General features: G+C 47.7%; 1 protein-coding gene across 1 annotated transcript; it reads left to right on the forward strand.

The window, feature by feature from the left end:
- The first annotated feature begins 6,068 nt into the window (after nt 1-6,068).
- Nucleotides 6,069-25,983, forward strand: LOC144480728 (putative G-protein coupled receptor 139). The gene is made up of 3 exons (XM_078200317.1): nt 6,069-6,260; nt 16,967-17,264; nt 25,082-25,983. Exons 1-3 carry the CDS (start codon nt 6,240-6,242, stop codon nt 25,981-25,983), a joined length of 1,221 nt encoding a protein of 406 aa, XP_078056443.1. The 5' UTR covers nt 6,069-6,239.
- The last annotated feature ends 79 nt before the right edge of the window (nt 25,984-26,062 follow it).

Genomic DNA, 26,062 nt, shown 5'->3' on the forward strand with positions numbered 1-26,062 from the left:
TCGAACCTGGGTCCCTGGCGCTGTGAGGTAGCAGTGCTGACCACTGTGCTGCCCCAATGAAGTCCCCAGTGATTTTGCACTCTATGTTTCAAGTATTCTCAAGCTTGAAACAAACTCAGTGAATTATTTTAGCGCTTAATCAATCACCTCACGAATTTATTGGAGGAGATGAATGGCAAAAAGTTCAATGAAGTTTGTTACCCTCACTGTAATATTTAGGGACATATCCTGATAGAGAACAAAGAGATTTATGTTAAAGTTTGCAGGAAATGATGTTGAAACGAACAATATTTGTGCATTGAGAGGCGTTCAGGTCTTCACATTTAAATATTAACTTTGGTCTTTCAAGAAAACATGTACCCGGATCATTCCAATGCAGATAAGATGCTCTGTCAGAGAGTCGGTGCAGACTCGATGGGCCGTAGGGCCTCCTTCTGCACTGCCGTGGGTTCGATGGTTCACGGCAATGCTGTGATCTTGGAATTCAGCATGTATAATGCACTCTTTTTTGATACATCTCTTAGATTGTGACTCGCTTTTGCCAAGTGAATATGTGCTGGTCACATTGTTGTCTTTTCATACTCCAGTACCAGTCAATTAAAGGAAACTGTGTAGTTTACAGAGATTCTGATGCCGTTTATATTTCTTCACTGTCTGTCTGAATGTTGTATAATCAATATTGTGTAATCAGTATTGTGTAAGCAACGTTGTGTAATCAATATTGTGCAATAAATATTGTACAATCAGTATTGTGTAATTAATGTTGTGTAATCAAAGTTGTGTAATGAATGTTGTGGAATCAATATTGTGTAATCAAAGTTGTGTCATCAATATTCTGAATATTCCGGGGTACAAGTGTTTTAGGCGAGACAGAGGAGGGACCAAAAGAGGTGGGGGAGTAGCAGTATTAGTTGGCGAGCGTATTACAGCGGTGCAGAGGGAGGACAATTCAGAGGTGTCGTGTAACGAGTCACTGTGGGTGGAGCTCAGAAACAGGAAGGGAGCTGTCAATATGTTGGGGGTATACTACAGGCCCCCCAACAGCTCAAGGGAAGTGGAAGAACGGATATGTCAGGAGATAATGGATAGGTGCAGGAGAAATAGGGTTGTTGTAGTGGGAGACTTCAATTTCCCTGGTATAGACTGGAAATCGCGTAGGGCTGGGAGTCTGAATGGGGAGGAATTTGTAAAATGTGTACAGGAAGGTTCTTTGGAACAATATGTAGATAGCCCGACTAGAGAGGGGCTATACTGGACCTAGTAACGGGGAATGAGCCCGGTCAGGTCTTCAAAGTTTCGGTAGGGGAACATGTGGCAAAAATAACCACAATTCTGTTAGCTTTAGGATAGTGATGGAAAAGGATGAGTGGTGTCCCAAGGGTAAGGTGTTGGAATGGGGGAAGGCTAACTTAAGTGGGATTAGGCAGAAATTGGCAGCTGTTGATTGGGAGAGGCTGTTTGAGGGTAAATCCACATCTGGCATGTGGGCGTCTTTTAAGGAACATTTGATAGGGCTGCAGGATAGGCATGTGCCTGTAAAAAAGAAGGATAGGAAAGGTAGGAATCGAGAACCATGGATAACCAGGGAAATTGAGGGATTGGTGAAAAAGAAAAGAGAGGCGTACGTTAGGTCCAGGCAGCTAAAAACAGAGGGAGCTCCGGAGAAATACAAAGTCGGAAAGAACTCAAACGAGGAATTAGAAGGGCAAAAAGGGGTCACGAAATGTCATGGCAGACAGGATTAAGGAGAATCCCAAGGCATTTTATTCATACGTTAGGAACAAAAGAGTTGTCAGGGAAAAAATCGGACCTCTCAGGGACAAAAGTGGGGAATTATGCTTCAGAGCCCAAAGAAGTAGGGGAGATCCGAAATGAATACTTTGCACCTGCATTCGCAAAGGAGAGGGATGTGTTGACTGGGAGTGTCTCGGAGGGGAGTGTTGACCCATTAGAGAAAATCTCCATTACAAGGGAGGAATATAAAGACTGACAAATCCCCAGGGCCTGATGGAATCTATCCAAGGCTGCTCATGGAGACGAAAGATGAAATCGCTGGGCCTCTGACGCAAATCTTTGTCTCGTCACTGGACACAGGTGAGGTCCCAGAGGATTGGAGCATAGCTGATGTGGTCCCGTTATTTAAGAAGGGTAGGAAGGATAACCCGGGAAATTATAGGTCGGTGAGCTTGACGTCTGTGGTAGGGAAGTTGTTGGAGAGGATTCTTAGAGATAGGATGTATGCGCATTTAGAAAGGAATAAACTCCTTAACGATAGTCAGCATGGTTTTGTGAGAGGGAGGTCATGCCTCACTAACCTGGTGGAGGTTTTTGAAGAAGTGACGAGAATGGTTGACGAGGAAAGGGCCGTGGATGTCGTCTCTATGGACTTTAGTAAAGCGTTTGACAAAGTCCCTCATAGTAGGTTGGTGCAAAAGGTTGGATCTCATGGGATAAAGGGGGAGGTGGCTAGATGGGTGCAGAACTGGCTTGGTCACAGAAGACAGAGGGTGGTAGTGGAAGTGTCTTTTTCCGGCTGGATGCCTGTGACGAGTGGTGTTCCGCAGGGCTCTGTATTGGGACCTCTGCTATTTGTGATATATACATAAACGATCTGGAAGAAGGTGTAACTGGGGTGATCAGTAACTTTGCGGACAACACGAAAATGGCTGGACTTTCAGATAGTGAGGAACATTGTCAGATGCTACAGAAGGATATAGATAGGCTTGAAATTTGGGCAAAGAAATGGCAGATAGAGTTCAATCCAGATGAATGCGAAGTGATGCATTTTGGTAGAACTAACGTAGGGAGGAGCTATACGATAAATGGCAGAACAATAAAGGGTGTAGATACGCAGAGGGACCTGGGTGTGCAAGTCCACAGATCCTTGAAGGTGACGTCACAGGTGGAGAAGGTAGTGAATAAGGCATATGGCTTGCTTGCCTTCATAGGATGGGGCATAGAGTATAAAAGTTGGGGTCTGATGTTGCAGTTGGATAGAACGTTGGTTCGGCCGCATTTGGAATACTGCACCCAGTTCTGGTCGCCACACTACCAGAAGGACGTGGAGGCTTTAGAGAGAGTGCAGAGGAGGTTGACCAGGATGTTGCCTGGTATGGAAGGGCTTAGTTATGAGGAGAAATTGGGTAAACTGGGGTTGTTCGCATTGGAAAGACGGAGGATGAGAGGTAACCTAATCGAGGTGTATAAAATTATGAAAGGCATAGATAGGGTGAACGGTGGGAAGCTTTTTCCCAGGCCGGTGGTGACGTTCACGAGGGGTCATAGGTTCAAGATGAGGCGGGGGGCGGGGGGGGGCAAGGTTTAACACGGATATCAGAAGGGCGTATTTTACACAGAGGGTGGTGGGAGCCTGGAATGCGCTGCCGGGCAAGGTGGTGGAGGCGGATACACTGGGAACGATTAAGACTTATCTAGACAGCCACATGAACGGAGTGGGAATGGAGGGATACAAAACAATGGTCTCGTTTGGACCAGGGAGCGGCGCGGGCTTGGAGGGCCGAGGAACCTGTTCCTGTGCTGTTTTGTTCTTTGTAATATTGTGTAATCAATGTTGTGTAATCATTCCTGTAATCAATGTTGTGTCATCAATATTGTGTAATCAATATTGTGTAATCAATGTTGTGTAATCAGTATTGTGTAATCAATACTGTGTAATCAGTATTGTGTAATCAATGTTGTGTAATCAATGTTGTGTAATCAGTATTGTGTAATCAATACTGTGTAATCAGTATTGTGTAATCAATGTTGTGTAATCAATGTTGTGTAATCAATGTTGTGTAATCAATGTTGTGTAATCAGTATTGTGTAATCAGTATTGTGTAATCAAAATTGTGAATTGAAGGTATTTGACCCAGATTATTTTAACGTGCGTCACTGAACACAGTACTTTAATTTAACAGCAAAGTTCCTTTTCTGACTGTCGATTCTGGGCAGTGGTTCGAGAATCACCATTTTGTTATGAAATAAGGGACCTTCTGTTTCCACTGTCTGTTTACTTTAGGAGGTATAACTTTATCAAAAACAGAAAATACTGGAAAATCTCAGCATGTCTGACAGCATCTGTGAATCATAGAATCCCTATAGTGCAGAAGGAGGCCATTTGCCCCATCGAGCCTACACCGACAACAATCCCACCCAGGCCCTATCCCCTTAACCCCACACATTTACCCTGCTAGTCCCCCTGACACTAAGTGGCGATTTATCATGGTCGATCCACCTAACCTGCAGATCTTTGGACTACGGGAGGAATCCGGAGCACCCGGAGGAAACCCACACAGACACGGAGGGAATGTGCAAACTCCACACAGACAGAAGAGAGAATAGAGACAATGCTTTGAGTCTGACGAAGGGTCATCCAGAGTTGAAACATTTGCTCTATTCTCTCCCCCCAGATGCTGTCGGACCTGCTGAGTTTTTCCAGCATTTCCTGTTTTTATTTCAGATTCCAGCATCCACGGTATTTTGCTTTTATCTTACTCTTCATCAAAGATGGCACCGTTTACAGATTAAATTTTATTTATTGGTCACAAGTAGGCTTATATTAACTCTGCAATTAAATTAATTTTGTTGAAAAGTCACTTATTGCAAACGAGCTGCCAGAGGCAGTAGTGGAGGCGGGTACAATTTTGCCTTTCAAAAAGCATTTAGACAGTTACATGGGTAAGATGGGCTGCACAGTGGCACAGTGGTTAGCACTGCTGCCTCACAGCGGCAGGGTCCCGGGTTCAATTCCAGCCTCAGGTCTCTGTCTGTGTGGAGTCTGCACATTCTCCCCGTGTCTGCGTGGGTTTCCCCCGGGTGCTCCAGTTCCCTTCCACAGTCCAAAGGTGAGCAGGTTAGGTTGATTGGCCATTCTAAATTGCCCCTTAGTGTCAGGTGGACTAGCATGATAAATGGGTGGGGTTACAGGGTTAGGGTCTGGGTGGGATTGTGATTGGTGCAGACATGATGGGCCAAATGGCCTCCTTCTGCACATTAGGGATTATATGATTTCTATGGGTATAAAGGGATATGGGCCAAATACGGGCAATTGGGACTAGCTTATTGGTGAAAACTGGGATGTGTGGACATGTTGGGCCAAAGGGCCTGTTTCCATGCTGTAAATCTCTATGAATCGACTGTGAAAATCCCCAAGTCGCCACACTCCGGCACCTGTTCGCATGTCCTCAGGGAGAATTTAGCATGGTCAATGCACCTGACCAGCATGTCTTTGGACACTAAGGGGCAATTTAGCGTGGCCAATGCACCTGACCAGCATGTCTTTGGACAGTTGGGGAGAATTTAGCATGGCCAATGCACCTGACCAGCATGTCTTTGGACACTAAGGGGCAATTTAGCATGGCCAATCCCCCGAACCTGTACACCTCTGCACACTAAGGGCCCGATTTTACCATTTTGATTCCAAGCGCTGAATCTGGACGCAATTCAGATCTGACTTGGCAATCTGTTCTCCGGGGCCCCATACGCACTTACCCTGGAAAAAACATTGTGAGTCTGAATCGCTCTGTGGGCGGGGCTTCTCGCTCTCGAAACGCTGCAACTCCGATTGGAGCTCTGAACTGCACGTGCGCAGTGAGAAATACATCTGAAATGGGCGCCCCTGTCACATCGCTCCCGGGCAGCAACAAGCGGATAAAGTGACCTGGGAGTGAAAAGTGGGAGTGATGGCCCCCACAGACATCGTTCCACCCCACAACATAACTATCCCCCTTTACACCCACCTCCCCCACTACCCAGACCGATCGCGACCCCTTGTCCCCCCCCGGCACCGATCACCCGCAGAATGGCAACGGCAACCCTCCCACCTCTGCCCCCTTCACCAGAGAATTATCTGGCCTCCCTCCTCCTGCCCCCCCCAACAGAAAACGGCCTGCCCCCCCCTCCCATCCCCTCCCCCCCGCAAAAACAGAACGATCGGGTCCGCTTCCCTGTCACCCCCACCCCCCCTCACTCACCAGAGAATGATCTGATACACCTCCCTCCCCCCCCCCCCCCACCCCGCCCCCCTCACCAGACAATGATCTGATCCACATCCCCCCCCCCTCACCAGAGAATGACCTGATCCACTTCCGGCCTCCCGCACCCCCCGCTCCCCCCACCACTGATCTGATTCAGAGAGCCGCCAGAAGCTCTGGTCTTACCTCCTCAGAGCTGGACTGCCCGAAACAGACCTTTGCCGAGCACATCTGTTCCGCGCCGAATCTGGACGGGCGAACGCGATGGTAAGGGGGGAAAGGCAGGTAAGATTGGGCATCCAACTCATTAAGTCAATTTAAATGCATCACCCATTTCGGGCGCGGTTCGGATCGCGGCCATTTTCGGGCCTTGGTAAAGTGGACATCTGCACGGATTGTTCTAATCGCCTCACACCTGACTTTACCAAGTTTTCGCACCCGTTAAGGCAATTTAACATGGCCAATCAACCGATCCTCCAGATCTTTGGACACTAAGGGGCAAGTTAGCATGGTTAATCCACCTATCCTTCTCATCGTTGGACACTAAGGGGCAATTCAGCATGGCCAATTCACCCAACCTGCACATCTTTGGACACTACACAACCTGCGGTTCTGAGGCTTTATCCTGCTGGCAAATCAACCATGAGGCCCTCAGTGTGGTGTAACATAACCGATGTGTCGTGCAAAAATCAGTATTGTTCATTCTCAGTGTGTGGGCATTGCTGACTTTAGTGTCCATCCTTGGAAATTCATCGTTGGAGCTTTCTTACAACCACAGGGCTTACTCAGTCACTTCAGAGGACAGTTGAGTCAACCACATTGGTGTGGGGCTGGAGTCACGTAGAGCTGAGCCTGGGTAAGGACCTCTCCCGAAGTACATCAGTGAACTGGTCAGATTTTTACAACAACCCATCAACTCCACCGCTATTTTCACGGACTTATTTCCAGGTTTTACAAACTGAATTCAAATGTTTAAACCCCCGTTCTCTGGCCCAGCTCAACACGAAGGCGCCCTAAAATCCTCTTATTCTGCTTACACTCTGTACCCCCAACATCAATAAATCTTGATATTCAGAAATAGGTTGGTACTTCGTGGGATGTCACAGCGCCAGTGACCCGGGTTCGATTCCTGGCCTCGGGTCACTGTCTGTGTGGAGTTTGCACGTTCTCCCCGTGTCTGCGTGGGTTTCCTCCGGGCGCTCCAGTTTCCTCCCACAGTTCAAAGATATGCAGGTTAGGTGGATTGGCCAGGCTAAATTGCCGCTTAGTGTCAGGGAGACTAGCTAGGGTAAATGCATGGGGTTACAGGGACAGGGCCTGGATGGGATTGTGGACGGTGCAGATTCGATGGGCTGAATGGCCTCCTTCTGCACTAGAATTCTATGATTCATCGTGGCAGGAGTGCTAAATGTGGCATGACCAATTCACCTAACCTGCAAATCTTTGGACAGTAAGGGGCAATTAGCATGGCCAATCCACCTAACCCGCACATCTGTGGACACTGACGGGCAATGTAGAATGGCCAGTCCACCTATCCAGTACATCTGTGGACACTAAGGGGTAATGTAAAATGGCCAATCCACCAATCCAGTATATCTGTGGACACTAAGGACACTTTAGCATTGGCAATCCACCTAACAGCACGTTTTTCAGACTGTGGGAGGAAACCAGAGCAGCCGGAGGAAACCCATGCAGACATGGGGAGAACATGCAGACTCCGCACAGACAGTGACCCAAGCCGGGAATCGAACCTGTGTCCCTGGTGCTGTGAGGCAGCATAGCTAATCCAATTAGCCAGGCAGCAGGTTATATTCGTCTTGGCATTCTGCAATGTGATCGGATTCATTGAACTGTCATGATTTTTTCACTATCAGTTTAAATGTCCAAGGATTATCACATTAAAAGCATCTTAGGGAAATGTCTGAGTGAATAACCCATCGCCCCCATGAATGTTTTGGAGGAGTTGAACAACAGGAACTGAACTGAAGGATGTTTTTCTTACCATAAAAGTCAGATCCATAACCTGATGTGAAGAAGACAGATTTATGTTAAATCTTGGATAAAATTATTTCAAAATCAACATGTTTAAAGATATTTATGCCTTCGGAACAAAGAAAAGTGCTGCAGAGGAACAGGCCCTTCGACGTTCACTCTCCTATGTATCTCTTGGAATGGGATTGTTTTTGCTGTGTAAACAAGTGCTGATTGCATCGGGAGGTTTAACACTCAAGCATCAGTGAATAAGTATAATGGTTATTTACTCGTGTCACAAGTAGGCTTACATCAACACTGCAATGAAGTTACTGTGAAAATCCCCCAGTTGCTACACTCCGGCGCCTGTTTCGTTAACACTGAGGGAGTATTTAGCATCGCCAATGTACGTAACCAGCACTTCTATGGGACATTGGAAAGAAATCGGAGCGCCCGGAGAAAACTCATGCAGACACGGGGAGAACGTGCAGACTCCACACAGACAGTGAGGCAAGCCGGGAATCGAACCTAGGTCCCTGTCGCTGTGAGGCAGCAGTGCTAACCACTGTGCCACTGTAGTGGGAGTGGTATAAAGCAGCCTATCAGGAATCACAATGTAGAACAATGTAGGGCATCTTACGGGAAAGGGACAGCAGATTTAAAACAAACATGGGGAGAAATTACTTCTCTCAATGGGTGGTGAATCTGTGGAATTCATTAACTCGGAGTGCGCCGGATGCTGGGACATGGTAAATTTGAGGAGACAGACAGAGTTTTAATTAGTAATGGATTGGAGCATGGGCTGGGTGGCGCTGTTTGGTAATGGGAAGGGGCGGCTGGGCACTATCGTACTTGTTGCACCCCTGATAGTTAAGGGTTTACCCGGCGATTGTCCAGAAGGCCTATTCTACTGGAGAATTGTGCTGTTCCTGCGACCATCTGACAAACTGATTTCAATCACTGACATCAGATCATAGTTACAATGAAAACATTAGGAGGGGAAAAAACTCATGGAACTTTGGATTTAATTTTAAAGGCGCAGACGGTGCCCCGTATGGGACAGCCCCACACGCCCTACCCTCACCCCCACCCCAAATAAACACCCCACCCTCCTCGGAATCCCATGTTCATCCAGCAGAAGGGACTCTTCAGTTCTGGGCAATAAAATGAAACAAAACTTACTCCAACTTGTAAATCAGACAAAACGTTTCAATAATGAAACTTCATTACTCCAACACTCGAGGCCTCACCCTGGGCCATTCCAAGCTCCCACAAACCACAGCAGCTTCTTACTTATACAGAGTCAGCTGGTCAGCTGACCACCACACCATTTTCTCATTGGTTACATAGTTTACAGGGTCAGCTGACCCTCACAGCTTGTTCTCATTGGTCACTGCAACAGATCCAATGTGGTTCTGTTGGTTGTTACATTGGTTCCATTCCAACATTCCACTCACACCCGCCTCTCCCACCACCTGATCCCCACCAACCCAACCAGCCTGAACCCATCACTTCCCGGCCACTCCATGACCTCAGCAACACTCAGAGAATCATAGAATCACACGGCGCAGAAGAGGCCCTTCGGCCCATCGAGTCTGCACCGATACATGAAATGCCTTGACCTGTCCACCTAATCCCACTTGCCAGCACCTGGTCCATAGCCCTGAATGTTATGGCTGTGCCAAGTGCTCATCCAGGCACTTTTTAGAGGATGTGAGGCAACCCACCTCCACCACCTTCCCAGGCAGCGCATTCCAGACCGTCACCACCCTCTGGGTAAAAGGGTTTTTCCTCACATTCCCCCCTAAACCTCCTGCCCCTCACCTTGAACCTATGTCCCTCGTAACTGACCCTTCAACTAAGGGAAACAGCTGCTCAAAGAACAAAGAACAATACAGCACAGGAACAGGCCCTTCGGCCCTCCAAGCCCGCGCCACTCCCTGGTCCAAACTAGACCATTATTTTGTATCCCTCCATTCCCACTCCGTTCATGTGGCTATATCGATAAGTCTTAAACATTCCCAGTGTGTCTGCCTCCACCACCTTGCCCGACAGCGCATTCCAGGCCCCCATCACCCTCTGTGTAAAATACGTCCTTCTGATATCCGTGTTAAACCTCCCCCCCCCCCTCACCTTGAACCTATGACCCCTCGTGAACGTCACCACCGACCTGGAAAAAAGCTTCCCACCGTTCACCCTATCTATGCCTTTCATAATTTTATACACCTCTATTAGGTCACCCCTCATCCTCCGTCTTTCCAGTGAGAACAATCCCAGTTTATCCCTGCTCCTTATCCACTCTGTCCATGTTCCTCATAATCTTGTACAACTCGATCAGGTCGCCCCTCAATCTTCTCTGCTCCAACGAAAACTGCCCAAGCCTATCCAACCTCTCTTCATAAAACCTTGAGATAGAGGAACAGATTTCGGCCATACGGCCCATCGAGTCTGCTCCGCCATTCAATCCTGATATGATTCTCATCCCCATTCTCCTGCCTTCTCCCCATAACCCTTGTTTCTTTTATTGATCAAAAACCTATTTATCTCTGTCTTAAACACACTCAATGACCTGGTCTCCACAGCCCTCTGTTGCAACGAATTCCACAGATTCACCACTCTCTGGCTGAAGAAATTCCTCCATTTTTCTCCGTTTTAAAGGATCGTCCCTTTAACCTGAGGTTATGCCCTCTGGTTCTTGTTTTTCCTACGAGTGGAAACATCCTCTCCACGTCCACTCTATCCAGGCCTCGCAGTATCCTGTAAGTTTCAATAAGATCCCCCTCATCCTTCTAAACTCCAACGAGTACAGACCCAGAGTCTTCAACCGTTCCTCATACGGCAAGCTCTTCATTCCAGGGATCATTCTTGTGAACTTCCTCTGGATCCTTTCCTAGGCCAGCACATCCTTCCTTAGATACTGGGCCCAAAACCACTCACAATACTCCAAATAGAGCCTTATGCAGCCTCAGAAGTCCATTCCTGCTCTTGTATTCCAGCCCTCTCGACATGAATGCTAACATTGCATTTGTCTTCCTGACTGCGAACTGAACATTTAAGAAAAGCTTGGATGGGTTCATGGATGAGAGGCGTGTGGAGGGATATGGTCCAAGTGCAGGTCAGTGGGACGAGGCAATAAATGGTTCGGCACAGACTAGAAGGGCCAAAAGGCCTGGTTCTGAGCTGTAATTTTCTATGGTTCTATGAACTTACACGTTAACCTTAAGAGAATCTTGAACAAGGACTCCCTGGTCCCTTTGTGCTTCTGATTGCCTAAGCATTTCCCCAATTAGAAAATAGGCTATGCCTCCATTTCTCCTTCCAATGTTTATAATCTCACACTTTTCCATGTTATATTCCATCTGCCACTTCTTTGCCCACTCTCCTAGCCTATCCAAGTCCTTGTGCAGTCCCCCTGCTTCCTCAATACTATCTCTCCCTCTGCATATCTTTCAATCATCTGCAAACATGGCAACAGTGGCTTCATTTCGTTCTTCCAAATCATTAATGTGTATTGTGAAAAGTTGTAGTCCCAGCACCGACCCCTGAGGCACACCACTAGTCACCGGCTGCCATCCTGAAAAAGACCCGTTTATCCCCACTCTCTGCCTTCTGCCAGTCAACCAATCCTCTATCCATGTCAGCTTCTTACCCTTAACACCACGGGCACTTGACTTATTTAAAAGTCTCCTATGTGGCACCTTGTCAAAGGCCTTTTGGAAATCCAAATAAATCAGGTCCACTGGTTCTCCTTTATCTAACTTCCTTGTTACCTCCTCAATGAACTCTAACAGATTTGTCAGACATGAGCTCCCCTTGACAAAGCCGTGCTGACTCAGTCCTACTTTATCATGCACTTCCAAGTACTCTGCGATCTCATCTTTAATAATGGACTCTAAAATCTTGCCAATGAAGGAAGTCAGTCTAACCAGCCTATAATTTCCCATCTGCTGCCTCCCTCCCTTCTTAAACCGCGGTGTTACATCAGCTAATTTCCAGTCCTCTGGTACCCTCCCTGCCTCCAGTGATTCTTTTGCTTTTATGCTGTCCTTTACTTTCCTCGTCAGCCATGGAAGCTTCGTCCTCTCTTTAGCAGGTTTCCTCCTCCTTGGGATGAATTTCTGTTGTGCCTCCCGAATAACCCTCCACCCCGGAAAACTCCTGTAATTGCCGTTCCACTGTCTCCCCTGCTCGGCTCCCTTTCCAATCAACTCTGGCCAGCTCCTCCTTCATGTCTTTGCAGTTACCTTTATTTAATTGTCATATTCTTGCATCTGATTCCAGTTTCTCCTTCTCAAACTGCAGGGTAAATTCTATCATATTGTGGTCACTGCTCTCTCAGGGTCACTTCACCTTAAGTTCCCTAATCAAATCTGCCTCATTACACATCACCAACTCCAGAATTCCCGTTTCCCTGGTAGGCTCTGTCACAAGCTGCTCCAAAAAAGTATCTCTTAGACATTCCACAAATTCCTTTTCTTGGGACCCACTACGTACCGGATTTTCCCAGGCCACCTGCATATTGAAGTCCCCCATAATTATTGTAATATTGCCTTTTTATGTGCCTTTTCTATCTCCAGATTTATTTTCTGCCCCTCATCCTGACTACTGCTTGGAGGCCTGTACATAACTCCCATCTGGGTCTTTTTACCATTGTTTCTCCTCAACTCTACCCACAGAGTTTCTCTGCCTTCTGATCCTGTATCGATTCTTGCTATTGATTTAACGCCAGTCCTTACGAACAATGCAACCACGCCCCCTTTGCCCATCTGCCTGTCCTTCCAATAAGACACCTATCCTTGGATATTTAGATCCCAGCCCTGATCCCCTTGCAGCCACGTCTCTGTGGTGCCCACAACATCGTACCGGTCAATTTCAATGTGCGCAACAAGCTCATTTACCTTGATTGATACACTGCACGCATTGAGGTTCAACACCCTGAGTCCCGCATTGACCACCTCCCTTCTCATTCCTGTCACCTTTATTTTGCTCTGCCTGAGGTTCGATTCCTGCCACCTTCTATACTCTCTGTTCTATTATGTGGAAGGCCAGGGAGGCCTGGTATCAACAGCTCCTCCGCTGATGGAGGGGACAGGGAACTCGACATTGGTTACTGACGACCGGCGGGAAGACGATCAAACGTTCGTGGGTTCATCGAGGCCTCACTCACCAGAGAAGATCTTAAAACTGGCTCCAGTCCCCAGGCATCAAGCCCCAAGGGGTTGTCGCTCCCCCTGATCATGTCTATGTGAGATGGTCATAAGGATCAGGAATGAACTATGGGATGTATTATATTGTAAATATGCTGTGGATTCTGCACCAAGCCTGTATGAAGTGAAGAGAGAAAAATGTTCGCAAATGGTTTCAAATGCTGTTGCTGTACCGGGGGGTGTGGGAGTGGCGGGGGGTGGGGGGAGGTGTTACTTACAGGGGAGAGTGTTATATATGTTGGGGCTTTCTTTCAGGGAACGGGATATGTGATCTCAGGTGTGGGGTGAGCTGTTGGGATCCTCGCAGATTGGGCAGTCAATGTTTGGAGTGTTGTGTGAACAGACGGAATAAAGAGTTGTGTCCCTGACACCTGACTGTGGAGTCGATATTGAAGAGAATCCTCAGCACCACAGGACAGAAACAAACAGTCTCGATCCCAGTGCTGCACAGCTCTCCCAGTAGCTTCAATCCTCTATGTCTCCATCTCACACTCTCCTCAAGGTGCTGACTGTCTGTCCCGGTGTCCCAGTGTCCCTCTCACACTCTCCTCAAGGTGCTGACTGTCTGTCCCAGTGTCCCAGTGTCCCCCTCTCACACTCTCTTCAAGGTGCTGTCTGTCTGTCCCGGTGTCCCTCTCACACTCTCCTCAAGGTGCTGTCTGTCTGTCCCGCTGTCCCAGTGTCCCTCTCACACTCTCCTCAAGGTGTTGTCTGTCTGTCCCAGTGTCCCTCTCACACTCTCCTCAAGGTGCTGTCTGTCTGTCCCAGTGTCCCTCTCACACTCTCCTCAAGGTGCTGTCTGTCTGTCCCAGTGTCCCTCTCACACTCTCCTCAAGGTGCTGTCTGTCTGTCGCAGTGTCCCTCTCACACTCTCCTCAAGGTGCTGTCTGTCTGTCCCAGTGTCCCTCTCACACTCTCCTCAAGGTGCTGACTGTCTGTCCCGGTGTCCCAGTGTCCCTCTCACACTTTCCTCAAGGTGCTGACTGTCTGTCCCGGTGTCCCCGTGTCCCTATCACACTCTCCTCAAGGTGCTGACCGTCTGTCCCGGTGTCCCAGTGTCCCTCTCACACTCTCCTCAAGGTGCTGACTGTCTGTCCCGATGTCCCGTGTCCCCCTCTCACACTCTCCTCAAGGTGCTGCTGACTCTGTTCAGGTGTCCCGGTCTCCTTCTCCCACACACTCCTCAACTCACCCTTGCCTCCTTACAACCTCACAAGAGAAAACGCTGAGAAAGTTTGATGTGAATCTTCTTGATCAGGTTCTTCTGTACATAACACTGAGAGATAGTTCTATCTGAAGCCTCAGATTGTACTGTACATAACACTGAGAGATAGTTCTATCTGAAGCCTCAGATTGTACTGTACATAACACTGAGAGATAGTTCTACCTGAATCCTCAGATTGTACTGTACATAACACTGAGAGATAGTTCTATCTGAAGCCTCAGATTGTACTGTACATAACACTGAGAGATAGTTCTATCTGAAGCCTCAGATTGCACTGTACGTAACGCTGATAGTTCTATCTGAAGCCTCAGATTCCACTGTACATAACACTGAGAGACAGTTCTATCTGAAGCCTCAGATTGTACTGTACATAACACTGAGAGATAGTTCTATCTGAAGCCTCAGATTGCACTGTACGTAACGCTGATAGTTCTATCTGAAGCCTCAGATTCCACTGTACATAACACTGAGAGATAGTTCTATCTGAAGCCTCAGATTGTACTGTACATAACACTGAGAGATAATTCTATCTGAAGCCTCAGATTGTATTGTACGTAACAAAGAGATAGTTCGATCTGAAGCCTCAGATTGCACTGTACGTAACGCTGATAGTTCTATCTGAAGCCTCAGATTCCACTGTACATAACACTGAGAGATAGTTCTATCTGAAGCCTCAGATTGTACTGTACATAACACTGAGAGATAATTCTATCTGAAGCCTCAGATTGTATTGTACGTAACAAAGAGATAGTTCGATCTGAAGCCTCAGATTGCACTGTACGTAACGCTGATAGTTCTATCTGAAGCCTCAGATTCCACTGTACATAACACTGAGAGATAGTTCTATCTGAAGCCTCAGATTGTACTGTACATAACACTGAGAGATAGTTCTATCTGAAGCCTCAGATTGTACTGTACATAACACTGAGAGATAGTTCTATCTGATGACTCGAGCTAAGACTGTACTGTACGTAATGCTGAGAGATTGATCCATGTGAAGTCCTATATTAAGATTGTTCTGTCCATGAGCTGTACATAAGATCTGCTACAACCTGGATTAAGCAGACTATATCAACCCTGATTGACGTTAACTTCATCTAAAAACCACGACCAGGATACCCATAAGACAATAAGATATAAGAGCAGAATGAGGCCATTCGGCCCGTCGAGCCGGCTCCACCATTCAATTCTGGCTGATAAGTTTCTCAAACCCATTCTCCTGCTTTCTCCCCGTAACCCTTGATCGCTGTACCAGTCAAGAACCTATTTATCGCTTTATTAAATACAGTCAATGATCTGGCCTCCACAGCCTTGTGTGACAATGAATTCTACAGATTCACCACCCTCTGGCTGAAGAAATTCCTCCTCGTCTCAGTTCTGAAGTAAGAAGTCTCACAACAGCAGGTTAAAGTCCCACAGGTTTACTTCGAATCACGAACTTTCGGAACGCTGCTCCTTCATCAGGTGAGTGGGAAACTGGTGTTGTGAGACTTCTTACTGCGCACACCCCAGTCCAACACCGCCATCTCCACATCACATTTCTAAAGGGCCATCCCTTTCCTCTGAGTCTGTGCCCTCGGGTCCAAGTCTCCTCTACTCATGGAAACATCTGCCCCAAGTGCACTCTATCCAGGCCTTTCATTATTCAGTAAGTTTCAATGTTATCTCCTTCCTCATACTTCCAAACTGCATCGCGTATGGACCCCCAGTCCTCAGACGCTCCTCATGCGTCAAGTCTTTCATTCCCCGGATCATTCTTGTGAACCTGCTCTGGACCCTCTCCAAGGCCAACACATCCTTCCTTAGATACGGGGACCACAATTGCTGACAATATTGTGAATGCGGTCAGGCCAGTGTCTTATAAACCCTCAGCAGTACACCCCTGCTTTTGTATTCTCGTCGTCTCGAAATTAACGCTCGCAGAGTGATCTCTGCTATATCGAATTAATATTGACCCTACATTATTTCCAACTTTCCATACCTCCCTGACCCTCAACACTCCATCGAGGCTGTAACTGCTCTACTTTGGGTTCTAAAAAGTGTTGGATTGAAGGGGGTTAAGTGAAGCTGTTTGTTTAGTGACTGGAATTGATGTGAGTCTCCATGGATCCGATTAGTGTGCCTGGAGGGATTTCCCTCTTCTATTAATAAGGGATTCCGTTCAATGTGTTGTCCCATTGAGTCAGCGGGAGCGGCAACTCCGACACCAACAGAGATCAGCGGCTGTGGAGAGAGAGGGAGGGAGAGGAGAGATCAGAATCTTGGAGCAATGGATTGGAGTCTTCCAACAATGGGTCAGAACAGAGTCATAGAGGTTTACAGCATGGAAACAGGCCATTCGGCCCAACTTGTACATGCCACCCTTTTTTTTAAACTCATAAACTAACCCCAATTGCCCGCATTTGGCCCATATCCTTCGATAGCCACGTAACTATCTAAATGCTTTTTAAAAGACAAAATTGGACCCGCCTCTACTACTACCTCTGGCAGCGTGTTCCAGACACTCACCACCCTCTGTGTGAAAAAAGAATTGCCCCTCTGGACACTTTTGTATCGCTCCCCTCTCACCTTAAACCTGTGCCCTCTAGAATCTGAGAACAATGAACCGGAATGTTCCAACAATGGATCAGAATCTGGGAACAATGGATTGGAATCTTCCAACAATGGATCGGAATCTGGGAACAATGGATTGGAATGTTTCAACAATGGATCAGAATCTGGGAACAATGAACCGGAATGTTCCAACCAAGGACAGGAGTGTATTCTATTGGATTTCTCAGTTTACTGCTGATTATTGGTGGATGACATCAGTTGATCGGATTGTATATCTACTGAACGTGATTCAATGCTTTTACTATCCCCTCCTGGCGATTGTTGGTGTTCCGGGTAAGTCTCTGGCTGGAATTGGACCGGCCCGACCGCCACGGGAATCGGAGCAGGCGAGGGGCGGAGACTGGGGAAGGTCTGTTGAACACGGGTGGGATTTTGCAGCTTGGGGAAGAGTGAGGCTGGAAGGTCCCGTCCCCTGTGTCCAGTTCCTAATTCTAGAAAGGCTGTTTAACTGTATTGATTTTCTTGTCATTTCCTGTACAGGGTTTGCTGCTCTTGTTGAATCTCTGTATCCGGTTATTAATTCTTTCAGCCACTGACAATTGTCTCAGGGTCTGTGGGCTGGGATGTCTTCTGAGTGCTGTGACTTTCCATAGACATGTGACCTCAAACACTATTCCACCGTGAGGAAAAGATTGAGACAGAATCCTTTTCACCCTCTGCATATAACACCAGTTCACCCACCCAATCACCAGGCCACAGAATCAATTTTATTGGTCATATCTGCACAGCAGGATCTCACAGAGAGAACATATTTCATTAAATTTGAAATTTATTCATCAGTGTCACAAGTATGCGAACATTAACATTGCAATGAAGTTACTATAAAAATCCCCGAGTCACCACACTCCAGCGCCTGTTCAGGTACACTGAGGGAGAATTTAGCACGGCCAATGCACCCAACCAGCACAACTTTCAGAAAGTGGGAGGAAACTGGAGCACCCGGAGGAAACCCACGCAGACATGGGGAGAACATGCAGAATCTGCACAGTCAGTGGCCAAGCCTGCAATTGAACCAGGACCTCTGGTGCTGTGAGGCAGCAACGCTATCCCCTGTGTCACCACAAGCTCTCCGAGAGCAACAGGAACACAAACACACAGACACACCCAAACGCACATACATTAATACACACATTTGTTGATAGAAGCAATCAGATTTAGAAACTTACTCCCACTCACACACAAATTCAAGAAGCAAAATTGCTGCAACACTCCAGAATAACGCACACTTAGGAACACTCGTCAGGTACTCTGTTGCTCACACACAAACACGCACACATACACATGCATACTGGTACAGACAATATAGACACACCCAACACATACACGGTAGTGGGGGGGGGGGGTGTGGCGGCAGGATAACAGCTACTCCCTGTCCATTGATGGTGGGATGATCAAGTAAAACCGCGTGACAGCCTGGAATTCAGGTCCACGTCCCATTTCTCACCTCTTGCAACTTTCACCGGCAATGGAAACAGCGGATTCAGTCTCCTGCCCATTTCCGGCAAGAGGCTGTATAAATTATTTCAATTTATTTTAAAACAAATTTAAATGAAATTAGCGAGCCAGGGATGGAATTGTGCGCCACACTTGCCTTTGCAGCCTCACCGGGAGCGGTTGTGTCCCGTGAGGAAAACAGCTGGCCACATGTATGAGGACGAGTCATGATGACCTCGCCGGGAGAACTGAAGGCCATTGAGGGCACTGGGCAAGGTCGAGGGCAAAGGTAGGTGCCCCTTGGGCAATGCCCACCGGGCAGTACCAGGGAGTGGGGCATGAGGTGGCGGGGTCTACAGGGGCGGACCCTGAAGGTAGCGGGGCCGACTCTGAATGTAGTTGCTGGGTGGGAGAGGGTCCCGTTACCACTCTGCCCGCTGTCTGTGGGGTGGGGTGGTCCCCGCTGCCACTCTGCACGTGATTGGTGGAGGCAGGGAGGGGGGCATCACTGCCTCTCTGCATGCACAGTGGGGTAGGGAGGGGTCTCGCCGCCTCGCTGCATGCACAGTGGGGTAGGGTGGGGGTCTCGCTGCCTCTCTGCATGCACAGTGGGTTAGGGAGGGGGTCTCGCTGCCTCTCTGCATGCACAGTGGGGTAGGGAGGGGTTCTCGCTGCCTCTCTGCATGCACAGTGGGTTAGGGAGGGGGTCTCGCTGCCTCTCTGCATGCACAGTGGGTTAGGGAGGGGGTCTCGCTGCCTCTCTGCATGCACAGTGGGGTAGGGAGGGGTTCTCGCTGCCTCTCTGCATGCACAGTGGGGTAGGGAGGAGTTCTCGCTGCCTGTCTGCATGCCCAGTGGGTTAGGGAGAGGTGCCCTGCTGACACTCTGCATGCAATTGGTGTGGGGGAATGGAGGGTGATTGGTCCAGGTGGTGGGGAGGGGGCTGGGTCTATATCTGGTCGAGAGCTGCTCAGAAAGAGCTGAGGACCCCCGGACTACCTGGCGGCAGCTGCTGTGTTGAAGCGAGCTGCAGCAGCAGAGAGCTGACAGATGTCTCTCTCAAACCAGGCAGGTCACTGCTGGCTACAATTGCGCATTTGCAACCAGATAGGTTTGGGAGGTGGTCGGTATCCCAGCCAGCGCTGTGAGAACTGCAAGTGTTGGGGCCACTGCTGTGGGTGGTCCAACAGCCACCGAGTGTTAACAGCACAAAATGAGGCCATTATGTCTGAACTGGTCCTCAAACACCTATCCAATCGAATCCCATTTTCCAGCACTCGATCCACAGCCTTGTCATAGAGTTTACAGAATGGAAACAGGCCCTTCGGCCCATCTTGTGCATGCCGCCTTTTCTTTTTAAACCCCGAAACTAATCCCAATTGCCCACATTTGCCCCATATCCCTCGATACCCATCGTACCAATTTAACTATCTCAACGCTTTTAAAAAAATAAAATTGTACCCGCCTCTACTACTGCCTCTGGCAGCTCGTTCCAGACACTCACCACCCTCTGTGTGACAAAATTGCCCCTCTGGACCCTTTTGTATCTTTCCCCTCTCTCCTTAAACCTGTGCCATCTAGTTTTAGACTCCCCTACCTTTGGGAAAAGATATTGACTATCTCGCTGATGTGTGCCCCTCATTATTTTATAAACCTCGATAAGATCACCCCTCTGCCTCCGACGCTCCAGGGGGAAAAGTCCCAGTCTATCCAGCCTCTCCTTATAACTCAATCCATCAAGTCCCAGTAGCATCCTAGTAAATCTTTCCTGCACTCTTTCTAGTTTAATAATTATATGCTCTGGCGTTTGAGTTGCTGATCAAAATGCCTTTTGTGGTTGTTCCCGCTTCTACCATCCTTTCAGGCCGTGAGCTGCAGATCCCAGCACCCTGTGGATGGAAACATTTTCCCTCAAATCCACACAAAAATCTGCCCTTTACCTTAAATCCACGCCCCTCTGGTTATTGACACCTCTACTAAAGGGAAAAAAGTTTCTTCCTATCCGTGTGCCACATAATTTTGTACATATCACTCAGTTCCCCCCCCCCCCCGCCCCCCCCCCCGCCGCCTGCCACCTGAGAGCATTCCCCACCACCACCCACTACACCCGCTCCACCTCCAGCCATCTCTGCTCTAACGTAAAAAACCCAGCCTTACCAGCCTCTCCTCATAGCTGAAACTCTCCAGCCCAGGCAGCATCCTGGTGAATCTCCTCTCCACCGTTTCCAGTGTAATCACTTCCTTCCTGGAGTGTGATGACCAGAGCTGTACACAGTTCTCTTGCTCTGGTCTAACCAGCGTTTTATAAACTTCCATCATCACCTCCCAGCTCTTATATTCTATGTGCGGCTGCTAAGGCAAGTATCCTACATGTCGTCTTAACCACCTCATCCACCTGTCTTGCTGCTTTTAGGGATCCTCATAAATGCACCCCAAATTCATTCTGGTCCTCTGCACTTCCTCAGACTCGACCGGACATGGTGCATTTCCTTGCCCGGATAGTCGTCCCAAATGCATGGCTTCACATTCGTCAGGTGTAAATTACATTTGCCCATTTGACCAGCCTTTCAGTTTCCTGAGCACGATGGCACAGTGGTTAGCACTGCTGCCCCACAGCGCCAGGGACGTGTGTTCAATTTCTGGCTTGGTCCACATCTGTGTGGAGTTTGCATATTCTCCCCGTGTCTGCATGGGTTTCCTCTGGGTGCTCCAGTTTCCGCCCACAGTCGGAAGACTTGTGGGTTAGGTGGATTGGCCAGGGTATACTGGACTTAGTGTCAGGGAGAATTGCTTGGGTAAATGCATGGGGTTCAGGGGATATCGCCTGGGTGTGATTGTGCTCAGTGCAGACTCGATGGGCTGAATGGCCTCCTTCTGCACTGGAGGATTCTATGATTCCTGTAATCTAAGGCTTTCCTCCTCAATATTTACCACACCACCAATTTTTGTATCATCTGCAAACTTACTGATCACACCTCACACATTCATGTCTCGACCATCAATGTACACTACAAACAGCAAGGGACCCAGCATCGATCGCTGTGGAACCCCACTGAACACAGGCTTACAGTCACAAAAACAACCTTCCACCATCACCCTCTGCCTCCTGCCACTCAGCCATTTTGAATATAATTTACCAAATTGACCTGGTTCCAATCGGAATCACTTCCTTGTTCAGTCTCCCATATTTGTCAAAAGCTTTTCTGAAGAACACGTAGACTACATCGACTGCACTTCCCTCATCTTCTCATCCAGTCACCTCCTCAATATATTCCAGCGAATTGTTAGACATGATCTCCCCCTATCAAAGGAATGCTGACTATTGTTCATAAATCCTTACCTCTCGAAGTGGAGATTAATTCTGTCCCTCAGATTGTTTTCCAATGATTTCCCTACTACGGATATGGTGATGATGGTGTCCTGGCCGTGATCTTGGATATCTCCAGGGCACCTTGCAGGATGGCAGTATGGCACAGTGGTTAGCACTGCTGCCTCACAGCATCAGGGATCCCATTTCAATTCCTGGGATTCCATCAGCACCAGTGAAGCTTTTTTTTTTACTTTGTTCCATTCTCACATCTCGCCTGTTGGGATTTCTCCTATTACAAGAACGTGTGGTATTCCTCTGGAAAGAATCCACTGTGAGCAAGTCCAGTTTCTCGCAGCTCCCCAATGTCCACATTCAGCCTTGTAAATTCAGTCTCGATCACAGCCGTCCCGTGTACATCATCAACCTGCATAAGTTGATTGGTAAGGTCAGGGCACATCGTGCTGATGTTTCAGCTTGAGATGTGAAAGACTGATTTGATTTGAATTGATTTGGTTTATTATTTTCGCATATAATAAATATGTGATCCAAGCCGGGAATCGAACTCAGGTCCCTGTGAGACAGCAGTGCTAACCATTGTGCCACCATGCTGCCGACTCAAGAACAGCTTCTTCTCTGCTGCCATCTGACGTTTGAATGGACCCACATCACATTCAGATGATCTTATTCTACACCCTAGCTCTGAATCCAACATTACATTCTGCACTCTCTCCTTCTCTATGTTCAGAGTTACAGTGTTACAGAGTTCAGTGTTGGGCCAGGGAGATGGTGTCTGTGGACCTGTTGGGGAGGTAGGTGAACTGTAGTGTATCCAGGCAATCTGGGAGGCCGGAATTGATTCATGCCATGACTAACCTTTTGATGCATTTCATAACATTGGATATACAGTGAAAAGTGTTGTTGCTCGAGTGCCATACAGACAACGCATACTGTACATAGAGAAGGAGAGAGGGCAGAATGTAATATTGCAGTCATAGCTAGGGTGTAGTAAAAGATCATCTTGATGCAATGTGGGTCCATTCAAACGTCTGGTGGCAGCAGAGAAGCTGTTCCTGAGTCGGCAGCATGGTGGCACAATGGTTAGCGCTGCTGTCTCACAGGAACCTGAGTTCGATTCCTGGCTTGGATCACTGTCTGTGTGGAATTTGCACATTCTACCCGTGTCGGCATGAGTTTGTTCCGGATGCTGCGGTTTTCACCCACAGTCCAAAATGTGCAGATTAGGTTGATTGGCCATGTTAACTGCCCATTAGCGTCCTGGGATATGTATGTTTGGGGGATTAGCAGGCTACATATGTGGGACTTTGGGGATAGGGCCTGGGTGGGATTGTTGTAGGTACAGACTCGATGGGTCAAATGGCCCCCTTCTGTACTGTAGTGTTTCTATGATTCTGTGATTCGGTTGGTCCATGTCCTCACACAATCTTTATATTTTTCTCTGATGGAACAAGTGGGAAGAGTTGATGTCTGTGGTGCGTTATTCCTGAATTAGGCTGGTTGCTTTTGTGAGGCAACGGGAAGTTTAGACAGAGTTAATGAGTGGGAGGTTGGTTTGAGTGATGGACTGGTCTGCATTCACCAAGCTTTGAAGTTTCTCGCAGTCTTGGACAGAGCAGGAGCCATACCAAGCTAGAATGTTATTTATGGTGCATCTGTAAAAGTTGGTGAGAGTCGCAGCTGACATGCCAAATGTCCCTAAACCTCTGAGAAAATAGAGGTGTTCGTAGGCTTTTTTAATTATAGGGACGTCATGGAGGAACCAGGAAAGGTTTTTCGTGATGTGGACCCTAAAACGTGAAGCTCTCGACTCTTTCAACTTCATCCCATTGATGTAGATCGGGGCATGTACTCCACTGGGCTTCCAGAAGTCGATTTGCTTTGTTGACATTGAGGAAGAAATTATTGTTGTCGCCCCAGTTCACCAGATTCTCTGTCTCTTCCTCCGGCCCACTGCAGGTGTCATCAGCAAACTTGGAAATCGAGTTTCAGGGGAATTTGGCCACACAGTCACCAGTGTATAAGGAGTATAGTAAGGGGCTGAGGTCGCAGCCTTACGGCGCACCGCTGTTCAGGATGATTGTGAAGGAGATGTTGTTGATTGTCCTTAATTTTGCTTTCTATGGATTAGGAAGTTGAGGATCAAATTGCAGAGGCAAGAGCCAAGCCCAGGGCCACGGACTTTGGACACGAGTTTCGTAGGACTAATGGTGTTGCAAGCTGAGCTGTAGTTGATAAACACGAGTCTGTGTTCCATGGTTCACTATCGGGCCAGGGAGAGGCATTGTGGACCTGTTGTGGGATGTCGGTGAACTGTCGTGGATCCAGGCAATCTGGGAAGCCGGAACTGATTCATGCCATGACTAACCTTTTGATGCATTTCATAATATTGGATATCAGAGTCACCGGACGATAGGCATTAAGGCAGCCTGCTTGGCTTTTCCTTTGGTACTGGCCTTTGTTTGAGTTTTACCTGGTGCATAGATTGGCAACCTTCCTGTCGAGAGAGGACTGATGCAGCTGCACTGGTCCAGTAGACCAACGTGGGACAGCAGTAATCGCACTGAGCATTATGGACGATAGCTATTCGCTGAACCTTGAAGCTTTCTCCCACTCTTGAAAGCAAACACTGGAAGTTGTGTTCTGTGCCAATCGAGTGTGAGATTACTATTTTTTCCTGTGCTGTGCTAACAGTGGCCACAATGCTGTGATCTCCTCTCCAGGGTACAGTTCTGTGTAAATATAAGAGATTCCATGCTGTCAAGGCATCAGGATCTCCCTCTGCCAATTGTTAGTATTGTCCAGAGGCAAGGGTCAAACCAGCCCTCTTTGGTACCAGCTCTGATGCAGGGGTTGTCAGTAAACTGTCTGAGAGACGACAGATTACCATCTACAGGACTCCAGTCTGGATTTTCTGTCAGGGTTCACACCCTCATCCTTCTCACCCTCCAAATACCCCACAAGGTAGAGGGGCTATTTACTTTTAGGTGAGTGAGGGTCAATGTTGTGGACTCTCCATAAAGCTCTCTCCCAAATGTATACCACTGTGTTGCTACCATGGAGCAGCACGGTGACACAGTGGTTAGCACTGCTGACTCACAGCGTCAGGGACCTGGGTTCATTTCCAGGCTTGGGTCACTGTCTGTGTGGAGTTTGGACCTTCTCCTTCACTTTCCTCTCACACTGCAAAAGACGTGCTGGATATTTAAAAACAGATTTCAGTGATTTTATGTGTGTACATGATTTTTTATTTCAATCCATCCTCAGTCTAAATGGTAACTTCTTTCCCTGAATCCTGTCTAATTCTATTCTTTATTTCCCTTCCTGACAGTGAACATAATCACAATTGTGACCCTGACGAGCAGAAACTGTGGTCTGTCCAAATGTGTCACTCAGTACCTGGTGGCCATGTCAGCGGGGGATCTGCTGGTCGTTATCCTCGACCTGATATTAAGACACATTCCCATTCTTTATCGGGAACAGTTTGATTTCCTGCTGTCGCTCCCCGTGTGTAACATCCACGCCGTCCTGCTTTATGCAGCCACTGACTGTTCTGTCTGGTTCACCGTCACTTTCACCTTTGATCGATTTGTGGCCATTTGCTGCCCCAAGCTGAAGAGTAAATACTGCAGTGAGAAATCAGCGGCTGTGGTTCTGGGAACAGTGACGGTGCTGAGCTGTTTAAAGAACATTTTCTGGTATTTTATGTTATTTAATAGATATTCGCTGATGAACGAACCCTGGTTTTGTGATGTCACAGAGAATGTTCTGTTCTCTCCGGTCTGGACAACAATCGAGTTCCTCCACAACATTCAAACCCCAACTGTCCCGTTCGTCCTGATTCTGCTGCTCAATGCTTTCACCGTCAGACACATTTTAGTGAGCAGCAGAGCGTGCAGGAGACTCCGGGCTCACAGCAGTGGGGAGAATCCCAGAGACCCAGAGATGGAGAGTCGCAGGAAATCCATCATTTTACTATTTGTTATCTCAGCCAATTTCATCCTCTTATGGTCGACATTAATGGTTTATTCTATATGGATTCGGATGTATTATTTGGGCTATCGGTCGGTATGGTTAGATTTCTATGTTATGGAATTTGGTTTCATGTTGCAACTCACAAGTTGTTGTACAAACACTGCCATTTATGCTGTGACACAGACTCACTTCAGGCAGCAGGTAATAAATCTGCTGAAATATCCACTTACTTCAATTCTTCAACTCATTAGACGCTGAGAGGAAACTACAACTACAAGACCCCTGACTCTTTCTATTGGACTTTCAAATATAAATAACGAACAGCCTCACAAAGACA

Source organism: Mustelus asterias, chromosome 30, assembly GCF_964213995.1.
Source record: "Mustelus asterias chromosome 30, sMusAst1.hap1.1, whole genome shotgun sequence".
Taxonomy (NCBI): domain Eukaryota; kingdom Metazoa; phylum Chordata; class Chondrichthyes; order Carcharhiniformes; family Triakidae; genus Mustelus; species Mustelus asterias.